The sequence below is a fragment of the Diadema antillarum genome, unplaced genomic scaffold (genome assembly GCF_040938485.1).
Source record: "Diadema antillarum isolate AM-2024a unplaced genomic scaffold, OU_Dant_1.0 seq00000720_RagTag, whole genome shotgun sequence".
Taxonomy (NCBI): domain Eukaryota; kingdom Metazoa; phylum Echinodermata; class Echinoidea; order Diadematoida; family Diadematidae; genus Diadema; species Diadema antillarum.
This window is the reverse complement of record NW_027271624.1, coordinates 834907-855754: the sequence shown is the minus strand read 5'-3', so window position 1 is coordinate 855754 and position 20848 is coordinate 834907. Positions and strand designations below refer to the sequence as shown.

The 20848-nt window shown below is 38.1% G+C and overlaps 1 protein-coding gene across 1 annotated transcript; it reads right to left on the bottom strand.

Annotated features, from left to right (window-relative positions):
- Positions 1 to 8432: 8432 nt before the first annotated feature.
- LOC139738048 (uncharacterized) lies at positions 8433 to 20452 on the bottom strand. The gene is made up of 4 exons (XM_071648711.1): positions 20386 to 20452; positions 19238 to 19330; positions 16555 to 16688; positions 8433 to 10082 (listed from the first exon to the last, which is right to left on the bottom strand). The coding sequence occupies exons 1-4, from the start codon at positions 20414 to 20416 to the stop codon at positions 9759 to 9761; spliced, it is 582 nt and encodes a 193-aa protein (XP_071504812.1). The 5' UTR covers positions 20417 to 20452; the 3' UTR covers positions 8433 to 9758.
- Between the last annotated feature and the right edge of the window lie 396 nt (positions 20453 to 20848).

The following is a 20848-nucleotide window of genomic DNA, read 5'->3' as shown; positions in this document are numbered from 1 at the left end:
CCTCACTCGTCAGGACAGATTTACGCCGTTGGTACAATGTACAGAATAACGTTAGTAACTGTCTATATTTTAGGTGTTTTCTTTCTTTCTTTCTTTTCTTCTTCACACGTTCTGGGTGCAAGTGTTTTGGTACTGCCGCGACATTATCATGCAACGGCGCGCGCGGGGGAGGCGTACGTAGCGCGCAAGCGGACGAAAAGCCGATCGAAAGCGAACAGTGCGTAAGGGTCAAAACGTGCAATTCCGGGGGCCGTTTTTCAATTAAGTGCATGTTTAATGAACAACTCGGAAGTATATTTGATGATACCAGTACCAGAATGTATAGAAAAGATATATTTGTTGCTGCCACCTTTGTAATGAAGATATAAAGTTTCCTCTTCCCACAATAGGCCAAAAACTAAAAGTCTCCTTTATGTCGCTTTATAACCCCTATAGATATACACGATGAGAACAACTAACCTATCCCGTCTTCCACCTTTAAATCATAACACAAGACCGAGTGGTATCGCAGACTTAGGTTGGTTCCCTCTAAACGAAAAAGAGTGCAAAAGACGCCAACATCCTTTCAGCAAGATGGTACACTGCAAAAACAATGGTGTTAAATCCAACACCATGGGTGTTGATTTTAACACTTTCCCGGTATCTATATCGGAAAACACCGGTTGGTGTTATTTAACACCAAGTTCTGGAATTAAACAATTCAATCCTACTCTTGGTGTTGCAATTCAATTCTGTTTTTGGTGTTAAAGAAGAGTCCAACACCAATCTTTGGTGTTGCAATTTAATTCTGTTTTTGGTGTTAAAAAAAAATCCAACACCAATGTTTGGTGTTGCAATTTAATTCTGTTTTTGGTGTAAAAAACAAGATTCCAACACCAATTTTTGGTGTTGCAATTCAATTCTATTTTTGGTGTTAAAAAGAAAAAAAAAAGAAAGATTCCAACACCAATCTTTGGTGTTGCAATTCAATTCTATTTTCGGTGATAAAATTTAACACCATTATTTTAACAACAGTGATATGCAGAATTCAACCCCAAATTGTTGTTAAAACAAAAACCAACGATTTAGCACCAACAATTCAATCCAACTCACTCTATCAATGCATTAGAATCAAACACAGAAATTCATTACACATTACACATAGAGAAGGGAAAAGGAACAAACCAAATTATCTTGACAAACAAAACTTGGTTCTTGTTTATTCAAGAAACTGGAAAAAGGAATTATCATGATGAACAATACACAACTTACACCTAAAGAATACAACTTGTATTCTACATCTGGATCAAGAGAAGAAAATGTTAAAATGTACAAAGTTTTGCCCAATTTGGGAGCCACCCTGTATACTAAAGTAGTTAAAGGCAAAAAATATGCATGTGGGTATTTCTATTTATATGGGTACCAAAGTATGACCTCAAATTGGTTAATACGTAATGAAACTAAGCTGTTTTGTACTGTGTTATACCTAAGATAAAAGCCAATAATCATTACACTCACAAACACTCGCATATTTCTTTGGTAACATGTTCATTCACAATTAGCCCCTAAATGTTTCATGTGTAACATGAACATGACATCACATGATATCACACAATTACTCCTGGTACCCATATGAAAAGAAATACCCATGTAGGTACTTGGTTGTCTTGAGTCTCTTTCTCATTTTTTTTTTCCTCAACCAAGTTAACAAAAAGCTATTTGTACATCAAAACATGCATTTTCCTTTCTCTTTTTCCTCCAGGAAATAAGCAACAACAAATCAATCTGTGCATTTCCAAATCCTTGGCTTTCATGCACATGCATCATAAATTTGCTTTTCCCGAAAGAAAAAAAGATGGAAAATATTACATATATTACATTACAAAAATATTATAAAATTTTTCAGTGCACACTTGGTCAGGATGTTCAAAAGGAAAAATGTACCAAAAATTAGTACACTCTTTAAGATTAAATTAATGATCGGCGGCCAAGATCTGGAGGGGGGGGGGGGGGGCTACAGATAAATATAGCCCGGGCTACATAGGGTTAACAAGAGTCCACAATATCTTATTGATTGAAGTTATTTTTGCACATTTTGTTACCATTTACCAAAACCATACATAACATCGGCTCTACAGGTCTAAATTACTTGAAAAGAACATGCCTTGGTGCCACGTACTTCCTCGAGTCTGTGTTTGACAAATTTGTCATTCAAGTTAACAAAAAGCTATTTGTACATCAAAACATGCATTTTCCTTTCTCTTTTTCCTCCAGGAAATAAGCAACAACAAATCAATCTGTGCATTTCCAAATCCTTGGCTTTCATGCACATGCATCATAAATTTGCTTTTCCTGAAAGAAAAAAAGATGGAAAATATTACATATATTACATTACAAAAATATTATAAAATTTTTCAGTGCACACTTGGTCAGGATGTTCAAAAGGAAAAATGTACCAAAAATTAGTACTCTTTAAGATTAAATTAATGATCGGCGGCCAAGATCTGGGGGGGGGGGGGGGGGGGGCTACAGATAAATATAGCCCGGGCTACATAGGGTTAACAAGAGTCCACAATATCTTATTGATTGAAGTTATTTTTGAACATTTTGTTACCATTTACCAAAACCATACATAACATCGGCTCTACAGGTCTAAATTACTTGAAAAGAACATGCCTTGGTGCCACGTACTTCCTCGAGTCTGTGTTTGACAAATTTGTCATTCAAGTTAACAAAAAGCTATTTGTACATCAAAACATGCATTTTCCTTTCTCTTTTTCCTCCAGGAAATAAGCAACAACAAATCAATCTGTGCATTTCCAAATCCTTGGCTTTCATAATGATAATGATAATGAATAACATTTATATAGCGCTTAATACTGATGTTTCTAAGCGCATCGAATCGGGGAAAAATAACATATATAACGTAAAAACAAAATACAGCATTATGTACATATTATGATAACGACAGCAACAACAACAACAGCAAAATTAAGGTTGTGTAAACAGATGAGTTTTCAACAATGACTTAAACCTATCAACATTTTCAGCGTTACGAATATAAAAAGGGAGTTCATTCCAAAGAAGTGGGGAAATAACTGAAAAGGCCCTATCACCATAACGTGTACAGGTGCGGGGACCACGTGATAATTGGAGAGCGGAGGAAGAACGAAGAGAACGGGTTGAAGTGGAGGAGCGGAAGGAAATTAAATCTTTAAGATAAGATGGGGCAAGATTATTACAAATCTTGTAAACAATAAGGAGGATTTTAAAAGTGATACGTTGATGGATGGGGAGCCAGTGGAGGGATTGGAAAACTGGAGTAATGTGGTCAGATCTTTTTGTAAGGGTCACAAGCCTAGCAGCTGTATTTTGAATTCTTTGAAGTGGTGCAGTACTTGAAGCAGGGAGACCAACAAGAAGGGAATTGCAGTAGTCAAGATGAGAGGAAACAAATGCGTGAATGAGACGTTCCGTGGAAGACTGATCCAATAATTTACGTATTTTACCAATTTTACAAATACCCCAAGCAGCAGAACGACATGAATTCTTAATATGTTGTTGAAAGTTCAGATGCTTATCTACAATAACTCCGAGATCTCTGACGGACTGAGAGATGGGGATAGTACTATCTTCAAAGGAAAATTCTGTTAGAGAGCTACCCCGCCTGAACTGAGAATGAACATATAAAAATTCCGATTTAACACAATTCAATTTCAAATAATTATCGTGAGACCATTGCTTGATATCATCAACGCATCTACTAAGCTTGCAGAGTGCTTCGACTTGGGTATTTGGTTGTATGATTATGTAGATTTGAGTATCGTCGGCATACATAACATGTAAAATATCGTTATGAGAGTTGATTACTGAAGACAGAGGGGCTGTGTATAGAAGAAATAGTAAAGGACCAACCACAGACCCCTGGGGGACACCATGTCTAAGAGGGAACGACTGAGAAAATGCACCGTTCACAGTAACCATCTGGTGGCGGTCGTGTAAGTAAGATGCAATCCATCTCAAGACTATTCCCGTTAGACCAAAATTAGTCTCCAATCTGTTAAGGAGAATTTCATGATTGATAGTATCAAACGCAGCAGAATAATCTAAAAGCAGAAGAGCAACTTCATGGCCTTTGTCTACTGCTAAGAGGAGGTCATTGAGTACCTTCAATAAGGCGGTTTCGGTGGAGTGGAAGTGCCTGTAGGCAGACTGATTACTAGGAAACAACTGGTGTTCATCAAGATGATCTCTGAGTTGGCGAGCAACCACTTTCTCAAGAACTTTACCAAGAAAAGACAGATTAGCAATGGGGCGAAAATTATTCAAATCATTACGGTCTAAGCTGGGTTTCTTTAGAAAGGGCAATATGAGCGACCTTTTGAAGTGCTTAGGAACTACGCCTGATGACAACGAGAAGTTCAGAATGTGAGTTATTGCAGGAAGAAATTCATCCAGACACTCTTTTAGTAGCCATGTGGGGAGAGGATCAAGAGAACAAGACTTGGACGGAAGAGAATTGATGAGACGTTTCATTTGTGACTCAGTGATTAAACCAAACTCAGAAAATACACACTCAGTGTTTATATTTATGCGAGAGGAATTAGAGAGAGAGATTTCAGGAGACACCGGGAATGAAGATGCAATGGTACTAATCTTGTTGTCGAAAAACTCAGCAAACTGATTGGCAAGTGCAGGATTTGAAGTATGGTCAGGAAGAGAAGAATCTGGATGTGCAATTGTGAGTCTTTTGATGATGTTGAAAAGTTGTTTGGTGTCTGCAGCAGCAATCTCCTCTCTTAGGTGCCTTGACTTGGCGTCGGCAAGGTGGCTGTAGTAGGACTCACACTCTTGCCGATACAGCTCTCTGTCAATGCAAAGACCAGACTTGATCATGCGGCGCTCTGCACGGCGTCTACGCTTCTTAGCCTCCTTCACTTCTGTCGTGTACCAGGGATTATTTGGCCGCACTGTTACAGATCTAGTCTTGAGCGGAGCGTACTTATCAAGAAGTCTCGTTACATGAGAGTTGAGCAGCAGGACAGCCTCGGAGGGACACGCTGGCTCTCTGATCTGGAAAAGTGATGCAGCAATGTCATTTTTAAAGGAGCAGAGGTCCATAGACCGTAGATTTCTGGAGGTAGTCTGCTTCTTGGGGTTCACTGGGCCTTTGAGGTTGAGAGTGGTGATGATGGCGGAGTGGTCAGAGGGCAGAAATGTGACAAGATTAACATTCGATACAATGTTGTCAACTTTTCTGCTTAGAACTAGGTCTAATGTGTGTCCAGCTTTATGAGTTGCCTCTTTAACATGCTGTTGAAATCCTAGAGAGTTAATGGTGCTTAGAAAAGATACAGCCAAATTATCCGAGCAATCGTCAACATGTATGTTGTAATCCCCAAGCAGAATGGAACGATAGTCATCGATTGCCACTGATTCCAGAAGTGTAGGGAATTCTGACAGAAATAAGTTATTGGTTAAATTGTTCTTAGCAGAAGGAGGTGGTCTGTAGATGCCATATACTCTCAGAGCAGATGAGTGAGAAAGGTTGATTGTGACATCAAGGAGTTCAAATGATGAGAACGTGAAAGTGTCATTTATGGAAATACGTGCAGATGAACGGACAAGCAAGCAGATGCCGCCACCTCTGGAATTCGTTCGAGGGCAGTGTACAAAATCAAAGTTTGGAAGAGAGACCTTCAGATCCGCTATTATCAGATTGTCTCTTTGTGTACCAGTTAACCAAGTCTCAGTTATAACGAGAATATCGAGCTTGGCATCAACTACTAAATCACATATGTACGCAGACTTGTTGCTCAGGGAGCGAGCATTCCAAACACCAATACGAGTTACAGAGGATTTGTCACTTACTGTAGTTCTTGTCTGACGATCTGTTGAAACACGAGATGAAATATGTGGTTTGTGAGCTCTGCGACCACGATGTGTACGACGACGTCGTCTGATGCCAAGCTCACAGACCCTTTGCCAGACATCTTGGTGAAGAAATTGGTTGGTACCTATGTTAAAATCAGTTAGTGCGCGAACATCATATCTTACACGATGGGGTGGATCAGAGTCATGATGCACACGTAGGCTTACATTGTCACGTTGGTGATGGTCTAGCTGAGTCGGGCCAGGATTCAGCTGTATGTCCCCACACAACAAGATAGAAAGCTGGAAACATGCATGGTGGTTACTGTAGTATGCAATTGGATGACCATGGTACTTCCACGAGTCATGTTTGGTGGTATTCACGCACTTGAAGAGGTCCAGAGGCTGAATGAACTGATCCTCTGCGGATGAATTGAATGGTGACAGAACTGCACAAAAGATGAAAAGCCACCTGCAAAACCCCTCCATTGATGATAGCTCAAGTACAAGAGTCAGTACACACTGAATACAAGAGTCTGTCTACACAGGAATTTGTGTCAGCTCACAAGAATGGATGAAAAGCTGCTTGGTGATCACCTCCATTGATGGTTGCTCGATCAAGTACAAGAGTCAGTACACACTGAATACAAGAGTCTGTCTACACAGGAATTTGTGTCCGCTCACAAGAATGGATGACAAGCTGCTTGGTAATCTCCTCCATTGATGGTTGCTCAAGAACAAGAGTCAGTACACACTGAATACAAGAGTCTGTCTACACAGGGATCAGTCTCCACTGAAGCAAAATATACAGAATGGGTACCTTTACCCATGTACAAAATGGTGGCACAGGGTAGCAGAATGACATTGAAATAAAGTATAAGGAAAATATAGCAAATCTAACACCAAGGATGCACCAAAATTGTCTAGGAGAACCCTGATGACAACAAAAATAAAGTGTTACATATTAGGTACCAAACAATCAACATAAAACACTTTGCAGAAGGAAATATTACAGAGCCCAATTTGAGTGGGGCTACCTAGACCAGGCGCACACCAAAAAAAAAAAAAAAAAAAAAAAAAAAAAAAAAAATGCATCATAAATTTGCTTTTCCCGAAAGAAAAAAAGATGGAAAATATTACATATATTACATTACAAAAATATTATAAAATTTTTCAGTGCACACTTGGTCAGATGTTCAAAAGGAAAAATGTACCAAAAATTAGCATTCTTTAAGATTAAATTAATGATCGGCGGCCAAGATCTGGGGGGGGGGGGGGGGGGCTACAGATAAATATAGCCCGGGCTACATAGGGTTAACAAGAGTCCACAATATCTTATTGATTGAAGTTATTTTTGAACATTTTGTTACCATTTACCAAAACCATACATAACATCGGCTCTACAGGTCTAAATTACTTGAAAAAAACATGCCTTGGTGCCACGTACTTCCTCGAGTCTGTGTTTGACAAATTTGTCATTAAATCTAGTGGTTTGTAGTCAACAAGTTCCTTTTGATTCTTGACAACATGACCACGTGGAAAACTTATTTCTACTGTAAAGGCATGATAGTGTGAATTATAATGCAATGTATCTAGCAAGAGAAGTACAAAAAAAATGTCATTGTTGTGTACAATGATATGCTCTATTTGACCAAACAGTGGAAGCTCATTGACATCATGGCAGACCAAAAGAGACAACTGATAATGTGTACCATACACTTTAACCCAATTGGCATCAAAGACTTCAGAAGAGAGTTCCTCTACTTGGAGTTTCTCTTGCACAGTCTGTCTAATATTTTCATCTAAATCTGACAATAAAAGTGAAGTACCTGGCCCAACCTCGAGACACTCCAAAGGATGGTTTGACTGAAGATGGAACGTTAGTGCTGTCTGATGTTTCTTTGCAAGTGATTTACATATGTTTTTGTAATTACATACAGATTCTGCAACACGGCCAAAATAGTGATGTTTCGCTTCGTACCGCATACACCATACATGTACGAGTGGCCCAACTTCTCTCAAACATGTAGCATAATGCACCATGAAATGATGCTTTGGCAACAACCTATTGGCAGGAAATGTTTTTTGAAAGTGTGTGTGATGTTCTTCAGTGAGAACAGACAACTGGGCTATCAAGCCTGCTGTTAATTGGGGAGCAAAAATAATATCCATACAATCTAGTAATCTTAGCAGCAGTTCCCAGTAGACGTTTCCTTCTTCAATGTCATGAGCTATGATGAATGGAAGATTTCTTATCAAGCACCAAGCCTGCATTGCCTTTTGACCCACATCATTGCCAGCTGTTCTCAGTTTAATGTAGGATGGTTTGTTCTTGTTATCTGTACGGTTTAAGCAATGGCTGGCAACTCTCTGATTCAGTTCATCATGGCCGGGTCAAGAGTGGTGGTTGCCTTTCATAGATGAAATATTCTAGTACAAGTTTCAGCTCATACTGAACTATGCCTTCCAACAGATCATGCATTATATCAAGTTAAAAATTTGTCAAGATATGAAAGTAAATACAATCATTCAATACAGTTTTTTGTTTAACTCCAAACACATGTGACAGTAGTGTAGTTTGAGCTTCAGCTTCTTGTAAATGTTGCTCATAAGTCTGCCTGGTGCGCATTTCCATTAACACCTCTTTTAATGTGTTCTGCGCCTCTTCCTTGCTTGTCACACACAATCGACAGTAATAATTAGCAGAAAAGCTCTGTACAAAACCAAACAGGGCATTTGCACCTAGATTATCAGCACTAATTTGAGTAATGGTTCCCCTCTTCACAATGCCATTAGGAAGAGTAATGCCAACTGTTGACAGAATGTTAATGTCTTTCACAATATGCTTGAGAATAGCATTAAATCCATATTTTTTGGCATCTTCAGCATACCACAGAGCTACAAGATTGATATTGGAAAGAATAGAATTATACTTTGGTGGCAGATTTTTCAAAATGAAATAAAAGGCACCTAACTTGTGAATTTTTGTTTTTGAACCGATGGGGTTTACAGTTTCAAAGTCATCATAAAAACAGTGAATTTGTAGGGCATTTTCATCTTCATGGAAAAGAGGGATTTTCTCAAATTGTGCACCATCACAGTAATCTCTCATTACACCATCAGTGCTCCTATGGTCATGAGTAGCAAAATGCAATATATCTTCATTGCTCAAAAGTTGCTTTAAAGATTCTAAAATGGGTATATAAACAAAGGTATCTTCAATAGCAATCTGTTCATACTGCTTACTTCTTTTATTTAGACGACTTTCATACCGGATGCTAACTTTATTTCTTGTGGTTCAACAAGTCCAAGTGTTGCACAATATTTCATCCGCTTATATTCTGAGTTCAAATTTTCAAATGGCTTTTCAAGCATAGCAAAATGCGTCTGTATTTCTCTATAAGCTTCGGACTCAATGGGCAGTTTATGTTTCAAGAAAGTAGCCTTAACTGCCGCTGATGCACTTTTTACTACATCACCTACAATCAAACTGGTTGATTCCACGATGTCATTTACAACTTTTCCAGAGTTTGCACTGTTTGCTGAAAATTTTGAAATTACTTTTGCACACTGCCTATTCAAATCTTCAGCGGATAAAATGTCATCTTCTGCATTTATATCCTGATCTTGATCACTGTCGTCATTATCATTACTGTTTCCTGCAAAGCTCTCTTCGAATGATTCACCAGCTTTCTCATTTTCAGTAAACTGTTCTTGATTATCTGGCAAACCAGATTTAAGGTGAGTCTGCAAATGCCCTCGAAATCCACGAAAAGAATAAAATGTTCTTGCACAAGCTCCCTGTCCACAGATTAACACCTCTTTTCCTCCTTCACTTAGTCCATGACTTAATCTTAAATGTTGCACCAACTTTGGTATTGCAAAATTTCTCTTGCATTTGAAGCAAATCATGGTGTGAATAATTTGGATCTTAGTTCACGCACTCTCGGTGATTCGCGGGAAACTCCAACATCAATCTCGAAAACAGCTGTCTGGATGAAGGTCCAGAACTGATGAAGAGACTGGCAGTAATGCAAGCCAAAGACAAAGTGCGTCTTGAAGAGTTCATCTACTGCTCCTTCCACCGTACGGGCACCACATGGAATGGCCTTGTGATCGACAATGAGCAAGTAACTGCTGATACAGGCCTTAGAATTTCCAATTCCAAGAAGGAACGGTTGGCTCTGGGTCTGTTTGGTGCCATCCAGAAAATCTTGAATGCTCCCTCCACTCTGTGTTTGAAACAAATTACATGTACTAGTAAACGATGAAACTAGCAGTTACCCTTTTCCCACTTGTTAATTCTATCAAAACTCTATCTTTATCATCACTGTTACCATCATCATACATACATACATATATAGTGGGGGGATCTGGATGTTTTGTGGAAAATGTCTGCAATGTGCAAAGTAGCACAACGTTTTCTGACTTTTTTCTCAATTTAAGAGGCCTGATTAGACTAAACCCTTACAAAAAAGAACCATGGTTTTACCATGGTAATACCATGGTATGGTAATGAACCATGGAAACCTGGTAATTTTGCCCTGGTAAAACCATGGTACATTACCATGGTATTACCATGGCAAAATACCATGGTATTACTGCTCTTACCATGTACCATGGTATATTACCATGGTATTACTGTGCTTACCAAATACCATGGTAGGCCCTACCGGTACCATGGTACAATACCATGGTATTTCTGAGGTGATTTTACCATGGTATTACCATGGTATTACCATGGTATTACCATGGTATTTACAATTTGAAAAGAAAAATAACATTAAAGGTCGTGTGTTTACAGCATGCAGTACTAGTATGTTACCTACATAACCTGGCCTCAAACACCTGTTTCTACACTATTGTACAAGACCTACATCCTAATCTATACAGGTCTACCTATCTGTATACCTAGAGTATACATCCTATTCCTACATACATTGCTAGTGTATCAGTTCTTTATATATGGGCTGATATCTGAAAAGGTTTAAGGCATGGTTACTAACTACATGTCATGCATAATATTAGTCCTATCAAAATATGAATATGCATTGTTATAACACAAGTTAAAATAGTTGGTAACAAAAGAGAAATTTCCCAACATACTTCAAAGTTTAAACCCAGAATATATACTTTGGGTTTTTATGTCTTTTATCTATTTTCTCACTTTTGCATGTTAGATGCTCTCTCATGAATATTCATGAGCGATACAGAAACCAAGTCAAAACATGGTTCGTGCAACTTGAATCAACTTGTGTTACATTTTCCAGTTGGGTTAATGAGGTTTAAACTGCATGGGAAGAAGTCAGTTCTTGGTACCATGGATATATTAGTACTAACCGGGTGTTTGCACTCACCCACACCCCCCCCCCCCCCCCACACACACAAGCACATACATACACACATACACACACTACACACATTCACACATATACTAAATACAGGCTGTAGTACATTTATTACATGAACATACCGGTATAATATTTTGGGTCGTACTTGGAATTTGTATGAGATAACGCACAATGTGAATTAGTTCCAAAACTTTGCTTATCTTTAACGGGCCAGGCTTATTTGGCTATAAATGCTAAAAATTGCAATTTGGGAGGGAATTTCGCCTCCCCCCCCCCCCCCTCCACAAGATCTCAACCATTAGTATTACGATCGTAGCGAAATTTGGCCCAAGTTACAACCACATTGTAATCTACAAAATTATGTGTTATATATCTTATAATATTTTTTTTTATTGTCAATTTCTAATTTTAATTAATCAATTAATGATTTGTGCAAATTAGGCCCATCATCTTATTTTAGCCTAATTAAAAGCATTAAGAGTCTATTTCTTAATCATTTGTAAGTCTGTTTTTACATGTTTAAAGACCATGCTTCAGACATTAAAGGACTTCCAAAAGCCAATTTATTATGTACTAGTATATGATTTTTTTTTGAGTTTCAAATGTATTTCTTTGTTTTTTTATTGTTTCCTTTGTTTTCTTATGAGATTCTCATTGACCACTTTTATACCATAATTAGCATAAGATCAATCAATCGCAGTGATTAATGTTACAGCAGTGATAGCTCCAGGGGGCCCCTTCTTTAATTTTTGATAAGATAAAAATAGATAAATAAAAAGAAAACAAAATGAAAATGGGCGTGTCTCCCCCCTTTAATTGCGGAAGTGGCACCATGACAGATCCCTCCCCCATCCCCACCCCCACCCCATTTACGGAATTCCTGGATCTGCTCCGATAAAGAATAGTCAGATTTTTAAAGAGTTTCTTTGTTGCTGTTTTCAATCAATCTTTGCGTCGATTTTTTTTTTCAATCGGAGAAGGGACCGTACTTCACAAGCTTTGTCTTTTTAGTGGGTCCCTGCTTTTTTCACACAATGCATATTTCATTTATTTCACTTTTGTTACCTCAGCAACCACTGCATTGTACCCCTACTTTAGGTTTTCAATTATTGCTTTCTCTGTACAAATTACATGCATTCTACTTTCATTGAAGAAAGCGAGATTTATGTTCACCAAATAGATTATTTTGCTGTGGAAAAAACAACAATGAATTTGAAGTTGAACTTGAAAAAAAGTCAGGAAAATGTCTCATGACAGGGTCTCTTCCATCGCAGACTCGAACCATCGAGGGTGGATTCCGCCCTTCCCTCTCCTGCCACGTCCCTTAGAGTTTAAGGGGTTTACCTTTAGAATCGGTTGATATATATTTTGATTTTTCCCATTCGTTGCAAGTATACTCATAATGGTCCAATAGTTTTGACTGTAATGTATTGGCACGTTTATAATCGTTTAAAAAGTGGAATCAATTGGTAAAACTGCCAGATTTGATGAACTGGTATGAACTTCCCCAGTCATGCCAGTTTGATACATTACCCGGCTGGGTTCTACTAACTGTTACAGCCTAAACTTTATCAAAGTGCATGTAGGTTAAATCTGCATTGCTTTGAAGTTGAATAAATCTATCAGTTGTGTCAAGTCATTTGCAACAGGTATACAAGAGCCTGGTTCAAAAAAGTTGAATCTGCTGGAATCATGGAGTTGATGTTTTAGTATGCCAGTTCTTACTGGTAAATCTGCCAGTTGTGTCCAGTCGATTCAACCTGCACCAAATTGGTCCAACTTTTTCGGGGTCATCCCACAAGTCATACGGCCCACAAGCTCGACATTGCATCATGGGGCTTATTGTAAAAGTGTCGTGGGCCTTATTTACCTAGTGTCGCAGTCATGTGGGCCTTGTTCGCTAGGTGTCAAATTCATGGGTTGTTTGATTTGTTGGCTGTATGATTTGTGGGTGTCGAACTCGAATGTGCACTCATTGTTTCTACTGTAATCAACTGGTTGTTGTATGCCATTTCACACAATTTCTTTCAAGTGGATCATCAACTGAAAAATCTGCTTGTTGTGTCCAGTTGATCCCACTTTGTCTAAGGGCATACTTTGGTCTATTTCTTCCTACTGGAATCAACCAATAGGCTTTAATGTTCCAGTTTACACAATAGATCTAATTTTTTTTAATCTGTCATTTTCATTAGAACAGTTCAACTGTTAGTGGTATGGCAGGGCCCTGTGGTATAGAGCAGCGACAACACTGGAGAGGCTCTCCTGGATAAGACCTTATTATTATTATTATTATTATTATTATTATTATTATTATTATTATCATTATTATTATTATTATTATTATTATCATCATCATCATTATTATCACCAGTACCACTATGCTACTACTATTAGGTATGTTGTTATTACACACATGTAACTCACTCATCACAGTTTGATCCATTTGTTCAAACTGGAGTCATCTATGTTTTCTCAGTGTACCAGTCCATTCCATCGCTTTCAAGTGGAATCAACTGGTAAATCTGCCAGTTGTGTCTAGTCAAGTTCAATACAATTATTGTATCTATACAGGAATCGGGTAGTTGATATTTCAGTATGACACTTTATTCCGTTTCTTGCAATTGGAATCCAGTGGTGAATCTGTAGGTTATGTCAATGAATTCTAATTGGTAGACAATTGCCTAGTTTATTTCATTTGTTTCAGTCTGTCAGTTGGAATGAAATGTTAGTTTGGAGTCAACTTGTCTAAGTGGAGTCAACTAGTGAGTCTGCCAGTTGAACGACATGTTTTCCAGTTAGTACAAATAAAACTTCATAATCAATGATTTAGAGCCAGGCCATAACATTCAGCTGGAATTGATTGGGTTTTTTTTTTTCAGAGTGTGCCAGCTCATTCAATTTAGTGTCAGCTGGAATGGCGTGAGTTGGTATTAATTTTCATCTTTAATTGTATGGTAATTCACACCATGGTAATGTGAACGAGTATCGGCCTACTTCCAGTTTGCAACTATTTGAACAAGTTGGGTCAAACGGATAGCTATAATGGGACCATTTTTTCCTTGTGATACCAGTAGAGAATGTACCTTTTTTCGTCATTATTTGACATTTAAAAGGAGTATACAGTACTGGATGAGATGAGGATTCAGCTTGTAACATTTTGCGAGATATTTAGAAACCACTCTTTGAAATGATAAAGAGCAGAAGAGGACTCAAACATTTATTTAATGAAAACAGGCTGAGAAATGACTGAGATAACTAAAAACAAATTAAAACAAAGAGCTCCTAATGAAAGATGGGGCCTGTCAATTTCATTTTTTTTTTTTGGGGGGGGGGGGTTGGTAATCTCAGCCATTTCAAGACGAATTTTCTTCAAAACGTTGAATCCTTCTTGAAATTACAGCTGTATATGCTCTTTCATACACTTTATTTCATGAGAGGTTTATCATCTAACAGAAAAAAATAAGTTGTAAATCTGAATCCTCATCTCAACCAGTACCTACTGTACAGTCCCTTTCAGCTATAAGAATATCATAATTGATATGTTGTTGTTGAACCATGGTATCACCATGGCTATTTTTGTGTACCCTTAGAAATACAGAAGATGACAAAAAGACTATGGTTATATATGCTGCGGTACGATTAAAGACCCTGTGGTTGTAGTACATGGTATGATGGTTATCATATGGTATCTCCGTGGTTATTCTATGGTACAAGTAGGCCTAGTAGTGCCAGAACTGTGCCATGGTATGATGGTTATTACATGGTATATCCATGGTTAATTAGTGCAGCGATACTGGGGAAATTCCTTATATACCATGGTTATTTTATGGTACAAGTGGTAATACCGTGGTGATGCCATGGTATGATGGCCATAACCCGGCATCACCATAGTTATTTTATTGTACCTGTATAGTTATACCAGGCAAATACAGTAGATGGCATGGTTTTTCCATGGTACTGGTAGTAATACCATGGTAGTGCTATGGTATAAAAATTATAACATACTATTACCATGGTTATTTTGTGTCGCCTATGGTAAAACCATGGAAATACCATAGACTTCACAGTTATTCTATAGTATACGTATCAGTACCATGGTCGTGTCATGGTATTGATAGTTTACCATGGTTTTTCTGTGGTATCACCGTGCATCACCATGGTTTTTCTGTGGTACTCGTAGCAATACCATTGATACCATGGTTTTACTATGGCAATTGAGGTTTTACCATGGTTTTTCTGTGGTATCACCATGCATCACCATGGTTTTTCTGTGGTACTCGTAGTAATACCATCGATACCATGGTTTTACTATGGCAATTGAGGTTTTACCATGGTAATACCGTAAATTTCATGGTTATTTTTTGTAAGGGAAGGCCACCGCATTCGATATGACTTTCTGTCACACAACTCAGCGACTTAAGATCTGAAATAAAACAGAATATACGCACTGTTTATTTCATAAAATGATAGTCGGCAAGTTGTGCGACCAAAGATTTGTATGATATGCAGTGGCCTTCAGGCTGCATGTTGCAGACTATCAAGGCTTGGCTGCAAGTGATGCTCCATCATAACTCTTGAGCAAATAGGAAAAGTGCATAAATCACAGGGCTTGTGCATGATGGTGACATCCATGTGCAGCGTAGTCTCCCCTATAACTTGTATCTCGCTCAATTCACTTTATGGTTAATGAACTGAACAGAGATATACACTGTAGCTACATTCTTCAACCAGGACTTTGCACAGAAAATTTTATAAACGTATAGAGGTAGGCTGTAGAGGCCTGGTAAAAAATGCAAGTATTTTCAAAGCAGGTTTTAAGTATCTGATTGAGAAGAGTCTTTCTAATATGGTTGAGTCATTTCAACTCACACAAAAGGAGACACTGTGAAAATAAGGATTTTAAAATTTCCTTCACAATTATTTTCTTGCTGCAAATTTGTAATCAATTTCCAATATCGAGGCAAAAAGTACTGACCTTTTGTTTATTGATATAACTCTACATTTAGGGCTGTGAAAATGTCACGCTGAAACATATTCCTAGTAGGATTGAAGTATGGCAACCCTGTTTGCAGTAGGTCCATCTCGTTCTAGCGCATTGTCACTCCTAATAATCTTAGGATAGGTTCAGTTTTTGAACAGGCCCAAAGTTCTTGAGCACCCTCTTAGTCCAAGCCAGTCTAAGCACATTCATGAAATTCTTAGATAGACCATTGCTACATCTACTCCCTGTGTACACACATTTAGTCAGTTTTGGCAACATTTTCTAGAATGCAGTGAGAACATGCAAGGTGTGACGAGGGTACTAATAACATTATTTATTTATAGTCCACTTTTATACTGAAAAGCTACATACCTTCTGAAACTGAATAATCCTTGAGATTGCTGAGGAAATGGATACTTTTGCTGAGGCAGCTTTAGACCTCCCTTGGCTTGCAGGAGGCAACAGGCACAAGAGGAGGAGGATGGCAGATGTACCAGAATTCCATCCTGTATTTCAAAATGCAAAATAATAAAATCAAGCAGGCTTTCTAGTAGATCATGGTGAAAAAGTAGGAGAAAAAAAATAGGAGCTAAATTTCAGTAAAAGTAGGAGAAAAGTAGGACATGCACTTTTTTGTGAGTTTTCGATCAATACTCACCTTGTAATGAAGAGTCAAACTCACTGTGAACACCTGAAATGATTACTCACTGAGTTACTACAGTCGCATGTAAAATCATTTACCCCCCCCCCCCCCCCCCCCATTTGGACACTCTGGCAAAACAATTAGTAACAATACACATGCAGATTATTCCTAAATCTTACAAGTGCATGGTGAGCAGATACTTTATTAAAATCACATGTATCAGATTAGTAGTCATTGATTGTCTATAATTAAAAACCTTGATCATTCATGCATGAAGAGATGGTCCAGTGAGTAATTTGTGGTCATTTTCGGAACTTGCTGTGATCACTGAAATGTAACTTGTAATGCTCTGAATGATCACAGCTTAATTGTTCCCTTTTTGTAAAAGAGTAAAATATTTGTTTTCCTTTAATAAATATACAATTCTTGTACTTCCATGGGCTCTGTTCATTTTGACATGAATTAAACTTTGAGTTATTAATCTCATTGGTAATTTCTGTACAAACTCATTGAAGGCAACTTTTACTCAACATTCATTTAAAGGGGAGTTTCAGTAGTTGTCTAGAGGGCGCTATAGCAATATAATTATTTTGAGATTTGAATGGGAAAACTCTTAGGAAAACTGACACAGAATAATCCAAGGAGGGGGCACAACAGGAGTTGTCATAAACAACTTTCATTCTTTACTTATAAAGGTATCTACACACAAAACAACTTGACTGATCTTCTTGTGGATCTGGAGAAGAAGATGTTTGAAATTTTGAGAATTTTGCACCCTGGGGGCCCTCCCCCTGGGCCCCCATGGGGCTACAGTTATCATTTGAACAACTCTACCCAACAGAATGATTCTCTGCAAGTTTGACTAAAAGCCGACCATTCGTTCTGCAGAAGAAGATGAAAATATAAAAGTTTACAGATGACGCACACCGCACAACGGACAAGGGACGGCAGACAAAAACGGATGGCAACAGCTCACTTGAACCTTCGGCTAAGGTGAGCTAAAAATGATGCACATGGCCTCGCATCATTTGATCTTTTGACCCCTAGATGACCTTTCACCTCATCATCCTCATCAACTCACATCTGGTAATACCCAAGGATTATTTGTTCCAAGTTTGAACAAAATTGATGCAGAAATAGAGAAATGAGAGCAAGTTCAACAAAAGCCTTTAACATTTTTCTAACACAGCAACAGGAAAAGTGATTACTATGTCAATCTCTGCCAGAACTTTGTTCAGGTGAGACAAAAAGGAGGGGGGGGGGGGGCACTGAGTGAGGGAGTGAAGGGACAAAGCAGGGGGAGTGTGTGGGAAGGGGTTCTGCCATCAGAATAGCAGAAATCAAGCCAAGTGTATAATAATATGGACGACGTCCAAAGCAGTCGTCCAATGTCGAGTAATTGAAAACCGTGCCAATATGGACAGTATTCAAAATGTTGTCTACAAATAATCAAGGGCAAAGGTCAAAGGTCAAGGTCAAAGCTTGAGGTCACAGATCATTGCCACGTCCATAGGTATACATATACCAAGTTTGAAGTTGTTTCTCCAAACCTTTCTTGAGATATTACGAGAAAGAGCTATTTTCATGTTTAATCAAGGTCAAAGGTCAAGGTCAAAGGTTGAGGTCAAAGATCATTGTCACCTCCATAGGTATACATATACCAAGTTTGAAGTTGTTTGCCCAAACCGTTCTTGAGATATTGCGAGAAAGATCTATTTTCATTTGTTTTATATAACCCATGTGACATTGAATTACCTTTGATCTTTGCCTTTAAGCTCAACCTCAACACAAAAATGAGCTTAATATCAGGAAAGTCCTAAAGGATACCGATACCAAATATGAACTTGTTTGGTTAACTCGGAGCCAAGATATAGATCGATGAAAAAGTGGATACCAAATTGTTGACAGACAGACGGAGAGACAGACGGACAAATATGACGGCATAAGGTCTTTCCTTTGGACGACTTAAAAATGTTAAAAGTTAAAGTTAGATGGGTAAAATGCAGGGGAAGGTTTGGAAGGGACTGCCCCATCTAAGGGTAGGGAAAATTTAGCAATTGGCATCTTAGAAATAAACTTTTTCTGATGCACATTTAAGTGAGTACAATATACTTTCAGAGTATTGGAAATTGTTTTTTGTAAAAAAAATCCTATGGAGTGAAATAACTAGATGAGGGGATGATCCGGGAGGGAGTCCCCTCTCAGGGTGGGGAAAATTGTGTATGGCTACTCGAAAATAAGCTTCCTGGCCCACATTTGTGTTGTGTTTATGTGGGAGTGTGATTATGCTCCATGAAAAATTGACCATCACTAGAATGTTTAATGATAAGGTTGGTTTAATTTTAACTTCTGATGACACTTCAGACTCTTTATGAAATTAGAGGGTGCATTCCAGGGAATGTGCAAAAATACCTTCTTTGTTCTGGTCAGAACTGTCAAAAGATGACAGGAGCTCCATGACTGTCAAGTTTCCATTCTGCTTCAGAAGTTGTCGAGCAAGTGCCACTGAATGATTGGAGTAAACATTTACAATAGGAGCAATTCCTTCCCAAGTGACTGCTACAATTTTCGAATTCTTGTACACAGCAAAAATGGTATCAGATACATAGATCAGAAAACGTTGCGCAAAAATTTGTCCCAGCAATAAGAATGAATTCCTGCCATAAATTATTATTATTATTATTCTTATTTTGGTTAATCATACTTCATGTACAATGATTTGTGTATTCCTTTATTAACAAAATTCATGAAATGACTTATTGATTATTCCCCTGTGTTTCCCATTCTCATCATAAATAGCGAGACGGTAATATCCGGCAAAGACCCGTATTTACCCCACAGTATTTATCAGCTGGGGCCAACCATGGGAAAAACAGCACTCGTGTCATATGCTACTGTTGTAAACTTTGACAGAGTTGTCCGCCCAGATTTGAAATACGTAATCATACATTTATAGCATAAGAATGCTAGGCACAACAAATAATTAAAAAGGCGTACTATACTAGAAACACTGCAATTACTAGGTCTTCTTGAATTAGGAGTAAATTTACACCAGCCAGGGACTTGGTGATACCAGGGAGATGGCCACCTCCCTGGTAATACCCAACACCGATGAACAATGATAAGTTTCCAGACTTTTGTAGATTCTTGTTTATGTAATCCTTTGGACAGTATCATTCAACTCAAACATCACACCAAAATGTTTTTTAAATCAAACATTCACAATATTGAGGTGTCTTCAAGACACATGTAGGTCCAGGAAACTGTGAGCCGTACATTCATGAATAAATACCATCCTTGAATGGGTAGGACATATAGATAGAAATTTCCAACAAATTTCAAGATGATCGCATTGAAAACATTTCTGCAAAAATGCAAGTTTGCAATGCTGAAGACTAGCTTCCTTTGTCTTTAATTTGCAATGAATTGTTCATTTTAACACAGTGGCTGTATCCAGTAGCACCTTTTGCAAATACAGAGAATGTTCAAAGGAACATTCCTATAATTGTTCGCATACTGCTTACTTCTCCAGAAATGTAATGCTCTTATTAAAAACTTACTGGACCATTCTTCATCTTCTTTCAGGACCATGAGGCTAACATCAGGCTGGCTGGTCACAATATCTCCCAATACATCATCGTCGATACTAATTAGCCTTCATGTTCATCCACTAAAACAAGATCTTCGCCATCTCTGATGCTGAATTTTCTTCTGACTGTAAGGGGGGGGGGGGGGGGGCGTGGGGAGAGAAAAACTATTACAATTTACAAATGTAATAAAAAATGACTTAAGTATACTTTGCAGTTTGTATGGTTTCATGACAGGATAATAGCTACAGTTGTAGTAGCATTATAACTTTTATACCGCTAGTGTGTTTGAACATTCTGGCAATTTTCAGTGTTTTTGGGAAAGACATTGACAATTTTTTAAGTATATGTTAATACAATGACACATATCTCATTTATCACATACTTTATCCCCCCCCCCCCCCGATTAATGCCAGTGGAATGACTGGTTTTGATA

Bases quoted from the DNA above. Each gene is read 5' to 3' on its own strand.
- LOC139738048 (XM_071648711.1), bottom strand. From the start codon at position 20,416: ATGGTCCTGAAAGAAGATGAAGAATGGTCCA. The intron at 16,689-19,237 runs GTATTTTTGCAC...TTTGAAATACAG, and splicing joins TTCTGACCAGAACAAAGAAG to GATGGAATTCTGGTACATCT. The intron at 10,083-16,554 runs GTATGTAGCTTT...TTTCAAACACAG, and splicing joins GGATTATTCAGTTTCAGAAG to AGTGGAGGGAGCATTCAAGA.